The sequence below is a fragment of the Tachyglossus aculeatus genome, chromosome 23 (assembly GCF_015852505.1).
Source record: "Tachyglossus aculeatus isolate mTacAcu1 chromosome 23, mTacAcu1.pri, whole genome shotgun sequence".
Taxonomy (NCBI): Eukaryota; Metazoa; Chordata; class Mammalia; order Monotremata; family Tachyglossidae; genus Tachyglossus; species Tachyglossus aculeatus.
Window position 1 is genome coordinate 8346698 of NC_052088.1, and position 14923 is coordinate 8361620.

General features: G+C 43.8%; 1 protein-coding gene across 1 annotated transcript in view; it reads left to right on the forward strand.

Moving 5' to 3' along the window:
• Window positions 1-14923, forward strand: part of ACOXL (acyl-CoA oxidase like) — a 271420-nt gene that overhangs the window by 212796 nt on the left and 43701 nt on the right. The window contains exon 15 of the mRNA XM_038765552.1: window positions 5087-5174. Coding sequence (XP_038621480.1) covers window positions 5087-5174 — 88 coding nt within the window. The remainder of the gene's footprint in view (window positions 1-5086; window positions 5175-14923) is intronic.

Sequence of the window (14923 nt, forward strand, 5' to 3'; positions counted from 1 at the left end):
GGACAGCCTTGAAGCCCAGGGTGAGGAGTTTCTGCCTGATGCACAGATTGATTGGTAGCCACTGGAGATTTTTGAGGAGGGGAGTAATATGCCCAGAGCGTTTCTGGACAAAGATAATCCGGGCAGCAGCATGAAGTGTGGAGAACCTATGACCTTCTGGAACCCAGGCCCAGGCTCTTGCCACACTACGCCATGCTGTTTCTGCAATAAATACGATTGACCAATCGATCGATCGATTGACAGTGACCACTAGCCTCCTCCTGGTTGTTTCAGGGGGTCCTCTACTAGCTTCTCCCCTCCCCGCTCCCTCCATTTGGCAGAAGCGAAGGGAGTCAACACCAACCGGTTCTAATTAGCTCTCCTAATGTGGCAGCGAAAGGTGACGGCCGCCTCGGTGTGAGAGGCCCCCGGCCTCCTCCCTGAGATTGCCCTTATCAGCCGGCGTGGACACGCCAGACCCCCCGTTCGTTCCCTGAGCTCTCGACACTCTTTCGACCTTTTCCTCGGGTTTCTCTTAATTGGCGACCCGGTGAACCATATTAAGGCAGCCAGGATCCAGAATGGAAGGGCCTCCTTCGCTAATGTCACCACAAGTCACGGAAGAGAGGTGGCCATTGGGGAAACGCTGACAACACCCCCGTTTTCCGGGCCTGCTCCTTTGCTAATAACGTTACGGCACGGATGGCTGAATGCCTTGCTGGTTTTAATGAGTGATAATAATAATTCATTCATTCCTTCAATCGTATTTATTGAGCGCTTACTGTGTGCAGAGCTCACTTGGGAAGTACAAGCTCTCAACATATAGAGACGGTCCCTACCCAACAGTGGGCTCACAGTCTAGAAGACTGTGGTGAGGAGTAATAATAATAATTATAATAGTGGCCTTGTTCAGTGCTTATTGTGTGCCAAGAGCTAGGGTGGAAAGCATGGCTTAGTGGTTAGAGCATTTGCTGGGGAGTCAGAAGGTCCTGGGTTCTAATCCACATGTCTGTTGGGTGACCCTGGGCAAGTCATTCATTCAATCATATTTATTGAGCGCTTACTGTGTGCAGAGCACTGTACTAAGTGCTTGGAAAGTACAATTTGGCAACAGAGGCAATCCCTACCCAACAATGGGCTCACTTCATTCCTCAGGGCCTCAGTTACCTCATCTGGAAAATGGGGATAAGAGTGTGAGCCCAATGCGGGGACCGTGCCCAACCTAATTAACTTGAATCTACCCCAGAGTTTAGAACAGTGCTTGGCACCTAGTAAACGCTTAGCCAGTATGGTAATTATTATTATTATTATTACTATAGGGTGGATACAAATAAATCATGTTGGACACAGTCCCTGGCCTGCAAGGAGCTCACAGTCCCATTTTACAGATGAGGGAACTGAGGCACAGAGAAGTGAAGTGACTTACCTTTGATCACACCGAAGACAAGTGACGGAACTGGGATTAGACCCCAGGTCCATCTGACTCCCAAGCCCGTGCTCTCTCCACTAGGCCATACTGCTTCTCAAGATCTTCTTGGGGCCTCAGTTCCCTCATCTGTAAAATGGGGATTAAGCCTGTGAGCCCAATGTGGGACATGACTGCACCCAACCTGATTAGCTTAGCACTTAGGACAGTGTCTGGCACATAGTAAGCACTGAACATATAACCAAAAAAAAAGACCGATTTCAGTAACAGGTTTCATGACCCCGAGTGAAAGAAATTAAGGGCATCCATTGGCTGTGAGCCGAGTGAGGGATGAAATAATAATAATAATAATAATAATAATAATAATAATAATAGTATTTGTTAAGTGCTTACTATGTGCCAAGCACTGTTCTAAGCACTGGGGTAGGTACAAGGTAATTAGGTTTTCCCCAGTGGGGCTCATAATATTAATCCCCATTTTACAGATGAGTTCACTGAGGCACAGAGAAGTGAAGTAGCAGAGAAAAAGTGTGGCTCAGTAGAAAGAGCCCGGGCTTTGGGGTCAGAGATCATGGGTTCAAATCCCGGCTCCGCCAATTGTCAGCTGTGTGACTTTGAATAAGTCACTTAATTTCTCTGTGCCTCAGTTACCTCATCTGTAAAATGGGGATTAAGACTGTAAATCCCCCAACATGGGACAACCTGATCACCTTGTAACCTCCCCAGTGCTTAGAACAGTGCTTTGGACATAGTAAGGGCTTAATAAATGCCATTGTTATTATTATTAAGTGACTTGCCCAAGGTCACACAGCAGACAAATAATGGTGGAGCAAGGATTAGAACACACATCCTCTGACTCCTAAACCGGTGCTGTTTCCACTTAGCCACACTGTTTCTCTAATAGTGAAGCGGCCCCAGGATGAACACATTAACTTTCCATTCAAGTATTTCCAACCCTAACCCCCCGAAAAAAAGTTTAGATTCAGAAACCATGAGCTCAAGGCCAGAGGGCCACCCTGTCATCGGTGGAATTTATTGACCACTTCACGCAGAGCACTGTACTAAGCGTTTGCGAGGGTACAGTACAACAGAGTTGGTAGACACATTCCCTGTCCACAAAGAGCTTATTTTTTTCCTTTCTTGTTTCCATTTCTGGGGTGTTTGCCCCCTCTTTTCTCCCTTTTGGATCATGAACCCCTTGTGGGCTGAGACCATGACCAAAATTAATCAATCAGTCGTACGTATTGAGCGCTTACTGTGTGCAGAGCACTGTACTAAGCACTTGTGCAATACGACAGAGTTGACAGACACTTTCCCTGTCCACAAAGTGAATGACAGACAGCTAAAGAAATGGAAATTTTGGCATTAACTGTCATTACCAGGATCAGCTGTCCCAGTTCCTGGCTGGAAAATCCCCGGGAACAAAGTTACTCTGTCACGTTGGTTTTACGATTTTCTATTTCCGTCTCCTAGTCCATGTCTCCCAGACCCCTGAGTTCTTGTCTTGGTTCTTTTTTCAGACTGTTTCCCTGTGGTTCCTTTCTTTTCCCCTCACCCGCGTTACTCAATCCAACCCAAATTTCCTTTATTTATAAAAAAAAAAGCAAAGTGCTTCAAGCGTAGCAGTTTTTCAAACGGATCGTATCAGCATGATAAATGGAGAATAAGAAAGTATTGTAAGCTCACTGTGGACAGGGAATGTGTCTGTTATATTGTTGGCCTCATAGCTAGAGCTGAACCTGGTCCTGGGCCTCAGAAGGACCTGAGTTCTAATTCCGCTTCTTCCACTTGTCTGATAGATGACCGTGGGCAAGTCGCTTCACTTCCTTGTGCCTCAGTTACCTCATTTGCAAAATGGGGATAAAGACTATGAGCCCCATGTGGGACAGGGACTGTTTCCAACCCAATTAATTTATGTTCTAGACTGTGAGCCCGTTGTTGGGTAGAGATTGTCTCTCTTTGTTGCCGAATTGTACTTTCAAAGTGCTTAGTACAGTGCTCTGCACACAGTAAGCACTCAATAAATATGATTGAATGAATGAATGAATCTACTCCAGCACTTAGAGCAGTGCTTGACACATAGTACAGTGCTTGGCACGTAATAAGCGCTTAACAAATACCATCATTATTATTATTATAGTAAGCGCTTAACAAATATCATTATTGTTATATTGTACTCTCCCAAGTACTTATTACAGTGCCCTGTACACGGTAAGCACTCACTAAATACAAGTGATTGATTGATTGATATTAGAAATGTGTTACTGATCCCAAATTTCTAGTTGCAAAAATAGAGTAAAATCATTGCAAGATCAGGCCGTTGTTTTTCAGTATGTATGTCTATACAGCTCTCCCTTAATTCATTCATTCAATCTTATTTATTGAGCGCTTACTGTGTGCAGAGCACTGTACTAAGGACTTGGGAGGGTACAGAACAACAATAAACAGACACATTCACCGCCCACAACGAGCTTACAGTCTAGAGTACTGGAAGGCACTAGTGATGGTGAAAGTCACTGTTTTGGACTCTCTCAGGAGCTTAGTATAGTGCTCTGTCCAGAGTAAATGCTGAATAAATAGCCTCGATTGATTGATTAATGGATTGTGTCTTCTAACTCTATTGTACTTTCTGAAGTGCTTAGTACAGTTCCCTGCACACAGTAAGCACTCAATAAATACCGTAGATTGGATGATTAACTGATTATGCATTCTAATTCTAGTGTACTCTCCCAAGCGCTTAGTATAGAGCCCTACACACAGTAAGCACTCAATAAATACCGTAAATTGGATGATTAACTGATTATGTATTCTAATTCTAGTGTACTCTTCCAAGCGCTTAGTATAGAGCCCTACACACAGTAAGCGATCAATAAATACCACTGATTGATTAATTGTTTGCTTTCTGGGGACTGTGAGCCCCACTGGGACAACCTGCCGACCTTGTATCTACCCCAGCGCTTAGAGCAGTGTTTGGCTTAACAAATACCATAATTATTATTATCATTAATGTACTCTCCCAAACACTTAGCATAGCACCCTGCACAAAGTAAGCTCTCAATATAAACCATTGATTGATTGATTAATTGATTATGTCTTCTAGCTCTAGTGTACTCTCCAAAGAGCTCAGAACAGTGCCAGCGCTTAAAACAGTGTTTTGCACATAATAAGCACTTAATAAATGCCTTCAAACAAAAAAGAGCTTAGCACAGTGCCCTCCACGCAGTAAGTGCTCAAATCAGTCCCGTTGATTGACTGATTGTGTGCGATGGAAAAGGCGAAGGCAAGATTCAAAGTCTTGACTGCCGTATGTGGAAACCAAAGGCAGTTTAGAGCTGTGTTATCATGCCTGTTATTTGCAGCCTTTGGCACAGATTTTTCATTTGCCTCCTTGTCATTGCGGTCAGGGAACGTGTCTGCCAACCCTGTTGTATCACACTCTTCCAAGCGCTTAGTACAAGGCTCCGCACACAGTAAAATGCTCAATAAGTAGCGTCGTTTGTCTCCCTCATATTTTGCAGTGAGAAATTCCTGTTGGACTTATTGGTCCTCCTTGGGCCCCTAAAGCCAAACAACTCGAGTTCTCAATGATGCAAGTAACTCAGCGCTTAGAACAGTGCTTTGCACATAGTAAGCGCTTCACAAATGCCATCATTCTTATTTGCCTTCTTTTTAATCTGCCAGGTCAAAATCAGGAAGGAGGATTTCTTCAGCGCTTGGAATTCATGCCTCCACCATGTTACAACCCTGGCTCTAGCACATATCCACCGAGGTCAGTTGCTGTTTATTGAATAATAATTAATAATAATAATAATGGTATTTATTAAGCATTTGACTGCATGCCAGGCACTGCACTAAGTGCTAGGGTAGATACAACTTAATCAGGTTGAGTACAGTCCCTGTCCCACATGAGGCTCACAGTCTTAATCCCCATTTTACAGATAACTGAGGCCCAGAGAATTGAAATGACTTGCCCAAGGTCACAAAGCAGACAAGTGGTGAAGCTGGGATTAGAACCCAGGTCCTTCTGAGTCCCAGGCCACACTACTTCTGCATTCCCAAGATCCAAGAAAATTGACTGAAATATGACTAAAAAATTGGCCATAAAAAACAGCTACAAGACCGAGTAGCAACGTAAATAAAAGATCATGAATTCAATTCGTTAAACATATTCCTAGGTAAATATTCAATTATCGATGTGTGATTTTTGACTCCTACTAAACAAAAAAAGGCAGCTTAGGTTAATAAACAAAATATCTCTCATTTAATGCCAACAGAAAACAGGGTTGGGTTTTTATTTCCGTTCAGGGCACTGTTGGGTAGGGACTGTCTATATGTTGCCAACTTGTACTTCCCAAGCGCTTAGTACAGTGCTCTGCACCAGTAAGTGCTCAATAAATACGATTGATGATGAAATCTTGGTATTTTAGATGGAGAGGGGTGATAGGCAGGTGGTGAGGAGTTGAACCAAGGACAACAGCATAGACTGTATAGCCACACAATGGGATCTCAAGGGGAGAAAACACTATAAGAAATGTTGGCATTTTTCTAATGGTATTTCTTAAGCACTTACTATGTGTCAGCCACTGTTCTAAGCGTGGGGGTAGATACAAATTCATCAAGATGGACACAGTCTCTATCCCACATCAAACCGCTATTGAATAATAATGATGGTATTTGTTAAGTGCGTACTATGTGCCAAGCACTGTTCTATGCTCTGGGGCTCATATCCTCCAAGAGGCCTTCCCTGACTAAGCCCTCCTTTCCTCTTCTCCCACTCCCTTCTGCATCACCTTGACTTGTTCCCTTTATTCATCCTCCTTCCTAGCCCCACAGCATTTATGTACATATCTGGACTTTTATTTATTTCTGTTAATGTCTGTCTCTTCCTCTAGACCGTAAACTCACTGTGGGCAGGGAATAAGTCTGTTATATTGGACTCTCCCAAGAGTGCTCTGCACACAGTAATTGCTCAAAAAATATGATTGACTGACTGACCGATGCCAAGAGCCTGAGGATGCCAAAAGCACAAACATATATGTATATAATAATAATAATAAAAATAATGATGGTATTTGTTTAGTGCTTACTATGTGCCAAGCACTGTTCTAAGCACTGGGATAGATACAAGGTTATCAGGTTGTCCCATGGGGGGCTCACAGTCTTAATCCCCATTTTACAGATGAGGTCACTGAGGCACAGAGAAGTTAAGTGACTTGCCCCAAGTCACACAGCTGCCAAGTGGTGGAACTGAGATTAGAACCCACGACCTCTGACTCCCAAGTCTGGGCTCTGATATACATAGCAGAGGCTACTACTACTACTACTACTACTACTACTACTACTACTACTACTACTACTACTACCACCACCGGTATTTGTTAAGTGCTCACTATTTGCCAGACACTGTACTAAGTACTGGGATGGATACATGCCAATCAGGTTGGACAAAGTCCCTATGATAACAATAACAATAATAATAATAATAATAATAAAATAGCATTTATTAAGTGTTTACTATGTGCAAAGCACTGTTCTAAGCACTGGGGAGGTTACAAGGTGATCAAGTTGTCCCACAGGGGGCTCACAGTCTTAATCCCCATTTTACAGATGAGGTAACTGAGGCACAGAGAAGTTAAGTGACTTGCCCAAAGTCACACAGCTGACAATTGGCAGAGCCAGGATTTGAACCCACGACCTCTGACTCCAAAACCCGGGCTCTTTCCACTGAGCCACACTGCCTTTCCCATGTGGGGCTTACCGTCTTGATCCCCATTTTTCAGATGAGGTAACTGAGGCAGAGAAGTGAAGTGACCTGCCTAAGGTCACACAGCAGACAAGTGGAAGAGCTGGGATAAGACCCCATGACCTCCCAGGCTTGAGCTCTATCAACTATGCCGTGCTGCTTCTCTGTCAATCAATCAATCAATGGTATTTATTGAGTATTTATTGAATGCACAGCACTGTACTGAGCGCTTGTCAACCATTGCAACCGGGTTGATACCTTCTCTCTCCATTCGCCTCAAGCACACCGGATTCATTCAGAGTGCCTAATGTGTGAGCTTCCTTGAAGCTTTCTGGATTGTACTCTCCCAAACGCTTAGTACAATGTTCTGCACATGATGAAAACCACTGATGGATGGATGAAACATTTTCAGCAAATTGGCCAATATAAACTCAAATGGGATGACCCAGCCTATCAAGAAACGGAAGAAAAATTCGAACTTGGGCCATGGCACAAGTCAAGAATCTGGAATGGAAGGAAATTTCAAAATAAGATGAAAATTAGGAGTTTCGCTAGGAGCCAGAAATGAGGGTCTGATTAAAGGAATCCTCAAAACTTGGGTAAACTTGGAGGATGTAATAATAATGATGATATTTATTAAGCGCTTACTATGTGAAAAGCACTGTTCTAAGCACTGGGGAGGTTGCAAGGTGATCAGGTTGTCCCACGGGGGGCTCACAGTCTTAATCCCCATTTTACAGATGAGGTAACTGAGGCACAGAGAAGTGAAGTGACTTGCCCAAAGTCACACAGCTGACAATTGGCGGAGCCAGGATTTGAACCCACGACCTCTGACTCCAAAGCCCGTGCTCTTTCCACTGAGCCACGCTGCTTCTCTATATGTGGGTACTTACCCCATCTCTACCATTTACCTGCTGTGTGACCCTTGGCAAATCACTTCATTTCTCTTTGCCTCAGTTTCCTCATCTGTAAACTGGGAATTCATTACCTGTCCTACCTCCTATTTAGACCACAAATCCCATGTGGGATAGGTCCTGCATCCAATCTGATTTCCTTTCGTCTATCCCCGCACTTGATACAGTGCTTGGCGCATAGTAAGTGCTTGAAACAGATATCATAAACAAACAGCACATAGTATGCACTGAACAAATAATATTATTATCATATAAACTACCCAGTCGTCAATAAAGAATTGATCTCAGCTGCTGTTTAAAGCCAAACTTGGAGGAAAAAAATCTCCCAAAGGCAAGTAAGGGGAACTGTGTCAAGAAGAGGAGAGTAGTTAGTTCGATATAAGTGATCAGAGCCCAGATAATGACTTTGGAGATTTCTGAAAAATAATTTGACGGAGCAGAAGAAAGAGTTCAAACTCTACTCTAGCAAGACAAGCCTTTAGAGAGCCTCTCGACAAGAGCGTCCCGAGGATCTGTCTCTTTCATTAGGACCAAATGCAGCAGGAATGTTCAGTTGTCACCGGGAAGCTGGGAAGAGGAAGTTTAAAATAAAAATGCTAAGAAGTCTCCTAAGACTTCAATACTGACACATAGCACCACAGTGATAAATTATTCGTTTTCCGTGGTATTTTTATCTTGCCCTAGAAATCGTGGTAGTGATAATAAAGCTGTAGAGTCACGGGTGTCTTCAGACCCTTTGGGTTTACGTTACCCTGATAAAATAGAAATTATCCATTTTGAACACCCGATCCCTTCCATCGGTTTTCCACCCCCTCCAAAATTCGCTGGGTTCATTTCTGCGCCTTGTTGCAGAAGGTCCATTTGAGTTAAATCCAGCGAGATACTCCTTCTGGGGTACCCAGTGAATTAACAAAAAATTTGGGATGTGGCCATTAAAGAACGGATGTGAATATAATTAGAATGTATACTACTGACAATTTCTAAATATCAGAGAATTAATTTTAGAGGTCCCAAGAGATCGTATTTGTTCCAAACAATAGTACACTCCTTTGCTGTGGAAAATCCAATCGCATTTATTATTAAAACATAATTTCCACATTCCCTGCCTCCGCCATTTGTTTGAATGCCCCGGGTGCCATCAGCATTTTCAGCAACAGTCTGTTTTCCCCACAGCTAATAATGCCATTCTTTATAGGAACAGCAGCAACTGTAATTTTGTCTCAGGTTTTTGGCATTCGCCTTTTTCTTCGGTAATAACTTATCAGAGCGTAGTGATCATCACCCTATCTGTGATATGACCTCACTTGTGAGTCTGGAAGGACAGATGTTTCAGCTCCGGCTAGTCTTTAAGACTCTCCCCCTTACAGGAGGAGACTCTTGTTCCACAGGATAATAATAAAAATAATTGTGGTATTTGTAAAGTGCTTAGTATGTATCAGGCACCGTGCCCATTATGGAACCTGATTATATGTGTCTACTCCAGCGCTTAGTACGGTGTTTGGCACATAGTAAGCACTCAACGAATACCACAATTATTATTATTATTATTATTACCAAGTTTTCACCAAAGTTGAAAAGCTACAAACTTTGCTAGCCCCTTTCAAAGCTTCATAATTACGCCACAACTCCTCATTTAGGTAATATTGTGATGTTTGGCTCTGAATTACCCATTGGTTCACAAGGTTAACCAGTAGTTGAGTAGGGCTTAATGTAAAAACATTGAGCACATAAAGAAATTTCATCTTCCTCCAAAGTTTTGGGAACAGATCTCAGTGGATAATCACTGTGGTATTTGTTAAGCGCCTACGGTGTATCCAGTGGGGTTGGATACAGTCCCCATCTACCACAGGGCTCATAGTCTGAGTAGAGGGGAGAACATTCATAATAGTAATAATGATGGCATTTATTAAGCGCTTACTGTGTGTAAAACAGTGTTCTAAGTGCTGGGGAGGTTATAAGTTGATCAGGTTGTCCCACGGGGGGCTCACAGTCTTAATCCCCATTTTACAGATGAGGTAACTGAGGCCCAGAGAAGTGAAGTGACTTGCCCGAAGTCACACAGCTTTGGTGGAGCCGGGATTTGGACCCATGACTTCTGACTCCAAAGCCCGTGCTCTTTCCACTGAGCTACGCTGCTTCTCTCATTCATTCATTCAATCGTATTTATTGAGCACTTACTGTGTGCAGAGCACTGTACTAAGCGCTTGGGAAGTACAAATCGGTGACATACCGAGACGGTCCCTACCCAACAACAGGCTCACAGTCTAGAAGGGGGAGACAGACAACAAAACAAGTATTAAACCCCCGTTTTACAGATGAGGAAACTGACGTATAGAGAATCAATCAATCGTATTTATTGAGCACTTACTGTGTGCAGAGCACTGTACTAAGCGCTTGGGAAGTACAAGCTGGCAACAACACAGCACATAAGTGGTAGAGCTGGGATTAGAACCCAGGACCATCTGACTCCTGGGCCCGTGCTGTAGCTACTAAGCCACGCTGCTTCGGCTTACAGTGGGCAGAGCCACTTGCTAGCCACTGGCCAAGCTAGGAATCATCATCAATCGTATTTATTGAGCGCTTACTATGTGCAGAGCACTGTACTAAGTGCTTGGGAAGTACAAATTGGAATGGAATGGACAGGCCTCTGCTTGACTGTCCCTCCCATAGCCAAGCCTGGTAGAGGACTGGAAACTCGCCAGGTGAGATCCTGAGAGGATCCTTAGACTCAGATAAAAATAACTCCAGCCCAATCCCAATGGATTGATGTGCAGAATCAGGGCCACTTTAAAGGGAGGAAAATTCAGTTTTTTTTTTAACTCTGTGAGACTCATCTGTTGGGGGAACTTCTATTCTGCCGGTTAAAGTCCTCTAGACTGTTATCAATCAATCAATCAATCAATCGTATTTATTGAGCACTAACTGTGTGCAGAGCACTGTACTAAGCGCTTGGGAAGTACAAGTTGGCAACATATAGAGACAGTCCCTACCCAATAGTGGGCTCACAGTCTAGAAGGGGGAGACAGAGAACAAAATCAAACATATTAACGAAATAAAATAAATAGAATAGATATGTACAAGTAAAACATATGGGAAGGGGATGTGTCTACCGACGCTGTTGTACTGTACTCTTCCAAGGGCTCAGTACAGTGCTCTGCGCGCAGTGAGCACTCAACAAATCCCATCGATGATGATGATTAAACAGTGTAGCCCTTTTGAAATCCCCAAGGCAAATAGGGAACCATGAGTCAGTGATCTCCCTACTGTCCTTCGCGGTTCACTGGCACAAGTTTTTCTCTGTGTGTTTGTTTATATGGTATTCGTTCAGCGCTTACTATGTGCCAGGCACTGTACTAAGTGCTGGGTTAGATAAAAGGTTGGATTCTCCCTACTGTCCTTCACGGTTCACTGGCACAAGTTTTTCTCTGTGTGTTTGTTTTTATATATGGTATTCGTACAGCGCTTACTATGTGCCAAGCACTGTACTAAGTGCTGGGTTAGATACAAGGTTGGATTCTCCCTACTGTCCTTCACGGTTCACCGGCACAGGTTTTTCTCTGTGTGTTTGTTTATATGGTATTCGTTCAGCGCTTACTATGTGCCAGGCACTGTACTAAGTACTGGGTTAGATACAAGGTTGGATTCTCCCTACTGTCCTTCACGGTTCACCGGCACAGGTTTTTCTCTGTGTGTTTGTTTGTTTATATGGTATTCGTTCAGCGCTTACTATGTGCCAGGCACTGTACTAAGTGCTGGGTTAGATACAAGGTTGGATTCCATCCATGTTCCACATGGGGCTCACATTCTCAATCCCCATTTTACAGATGAGGCAACTGAGGCCCAGAGAAGTGAAGCGACTCGCCCAAGGCCACACAGCAGACAAGTGGCGGAGCCAGGATTAGAACTCAGGTCCTTCTTACTCCCAGGCCCATGCTGTATCCACTAGGCCAAATACCTTTTTTTTTTAAAGTCAGTCATAGGAGAGAAACCATAGGAAGCAATTTCCACTGGGTACTGCTGCTTTTCCATTTTTTCTTCCTTTTGAATTAGATTCAGGATGGGAGACAATTTCAACCTGTTCCTATTTGCTGGACTGCAAACCTCAGTGACAAATCTTCGTTCTTGCAAGATTCTTAATCATTCTAATTATGGTATTTGTTAAGCACTTACTATGTGCCAAGCTCTCTACTGAGTGGAGGGGGAGATACAAAATATTCAGATCCCACGTGAGACTCACAGTCTAAGTAGGAGGGAGAACAGGTATGGAAGCCCCATTTTGCAGATGAGGAAACTGAGGCCCAAGGAAGTGAAATGACTTACCCAAAGTCACGCAGTAGACAAGTGGCAGAGCTGAGGTTAGAATCCAGATTCTCTTGCTCCCAGGCCCAGGCTCCTTCCACTAGGCAACACTGCTTCCCCAACTTGACTGGGAGGCAGGGAGAGACAGCTCGGCCACCTCCTCAGCCCTGTTTTTATTCATCCCGCCACCCATCAATCTTCTGGCTTCCTTCTCCTCTCCATAGAAACAAACCCTTCTTCTTCTCCTCTTCTTCCTTCTCCTCCTCCTCCTCTTCTTCGTCTTTTTCCTCCTTCTCTCCTCCTACTCTTCCTCCTCCTCCTCCTCCTCCCCCTCCTCCTCATCTTTCTTCTTCTTCTTCTTCTTCTTCTTCTTCTTCTTCTTCTTCTTCTTCTTCTTCTTCTTCTTCTTCTTCTTCTTCTTCTCCTTCTTCCTCTTCTTCTTCCTCTTCTTCTTCCTCTTCCTCTTCCTCTTCCTCTTCTTCTTCTTCTTCTTCTTCTTCTTCTTCTTCTTCTTCTTCTTCTTCTTCTCCTTCTCCTTCTCCTTCTCCTCCTTCTCCTTTTCCTCCTCCTCCTCCTCCTCTTTCTCTTTCTCTTCCTCTTCTTCTTCCTCTCCCCCTTCCCCTCCTCCTCCTCTCCCCCTTCCCCTCCTTCTCCTCTCTCCCTTCCCCTCCTCCTCCTCTCCCCATCCCCTCCTCCTCCTCTCCCCCTTCCCCTCCTCCTCCTCTCCTCCTCCCCCTCCTCTTCCTCTTCTTCTTCTCCTTCTATTCTTCTTCTTCTTTTCCTTCTCCTCCTCCTTTTCCTCTCCTCCTTCTCCTCTCCTCCTTCTCCTCTTCTTCTCCTTCTTCTCCTCCTCCTCCTCCTCTTCTTCTTCCCCTTCTTCTTCTCCTTCTCTTCCTCTTCTTCTCTTCCTTCTCCTCCTCCTTCTCCTCATCTTCTCCTTCTCCTCCTCCTTCTTCTTCATTCTTCTTCTGCTTCTTCTTGTTCTCTTTCTCCTTCTCCTTCTTCTCCTCCTCCTCTCCTCCTCTTCTTCTTCCTCTTCTTCTTCTCCTTCTCTTCCTCTTCTTCTCTTCCTTCTCCTCCTCCTTCTCCTCCTCCTTCTTCTTTGTTCTTCTTCTTCTTGTTCTCTTTCTCCTTCTCCTTCTTCTCCTCCTCCTCTTCCTCTTCTTCTTCTTCTTCCTCCTCTTCTTTTCTCCTTCTCCTCCTCCTCCTTCTTCTTCTTCTTATCCTTCTCCTTCTCCTTGTTCCCCTTGTCCTCCTCCTTTTCCTTCTCCCCTCCTCCTTCTCCTCCTCCTCCTCTTCTTCTTCTTCTTCTTCCTCTTCCTCTTCTTCTTCTTCTTCTTCTTCTTCTTCTTCTTCTTCTTCTTCTTCTTCTTCTTCTTCTTCTTCTTCTTCTTCTCCTTCTCCTCCTTCTTCTCCTCCTCCTTCTTCTCCTCCTCCTTCCCCTCCTCCTCCTCCTCCTTTTCCTTCTCCTCCTCCTCTTCCTCCTCATTCTCCTCCTTTTCCTCCTCCTCCTTTTTCTTCTTCTCCTCCTCCTTCTCCTCCTCCTTCATCTCTTGTACAATAGTTTCAAAATAATATCCGGGATCACTTGCAGCAATAGAGGTAGGAACAAAGTCGAAGGAGATTTGTTCTGGATAATTAGGTATTGTGATTCACCCACTAGGAATGCAGCCTAGGAATGGGAAGTGTTTTAACAGGTGTCTCTCTCGGCAATTCATCGTGGAAGTGAGAAATGGGATTGTAGGGAACATATTCATTGAAGTTCAGATTTTGCACTGAAATGTTAACTGTCTCAGAACCATTTTCTTCCCACTGTTGCTGTCAATCACCGCAAAGCTGTGAGGAGAGACAACATGCTTACCGGTGACATGAATTTAAAATGCAAACTGAAATTAGGTTTGTGGGGGACAAACTTTTCTAGTCTCAGCAAACATTTAGTAAATAACCTTTGTGTTCTCATGAACCACCCACACAAAAACCAAAATGAACTACGAAGAGAAATTAGAAAAGGTAACTGACTGCTGACAACAAGCTCTTTTACTTTCCTGAATTTATCTCTGTGTTTCTGAGGGCCTTATGGGAATTTAAATCTCATATTAAAGCATCGTGTTTGGGGCTAAGACCCCTGGATTTTTATGGTTTTGGGGTCCTGAGAATGTCAAAATGAAACAATCATTTCCATGTCCTTTATCTTAGTGCTTAGTGTGATGCTAAGCACACAGTAAGTACCCAATAAATTCCATTGATTGATTGATTCCCTGAAGAATCTCAGAGGATCAGGTTTGATACATAGTCAAACATTACGTTGAGGACTCTCTTAGATTTTATTACATGAAGATATGTGTGTGCTCATAAATGGGACTTCTGAATCATCCACTCTCACTCTAAGACAGACACATCACTCACTAGCTTATCGGGCTTCTATGGGTGTTTAAAATAAAGGGTGTTGTTTCTTGTAAATGGCCAGAGCATAACTAAAATTCAGTTCCTTGTCCCTCTTTGCTGTGCTTTCGCAGGCATTTTTAGCTCTGATTGACTGGAACCTAAATTGGATCTCCAGTC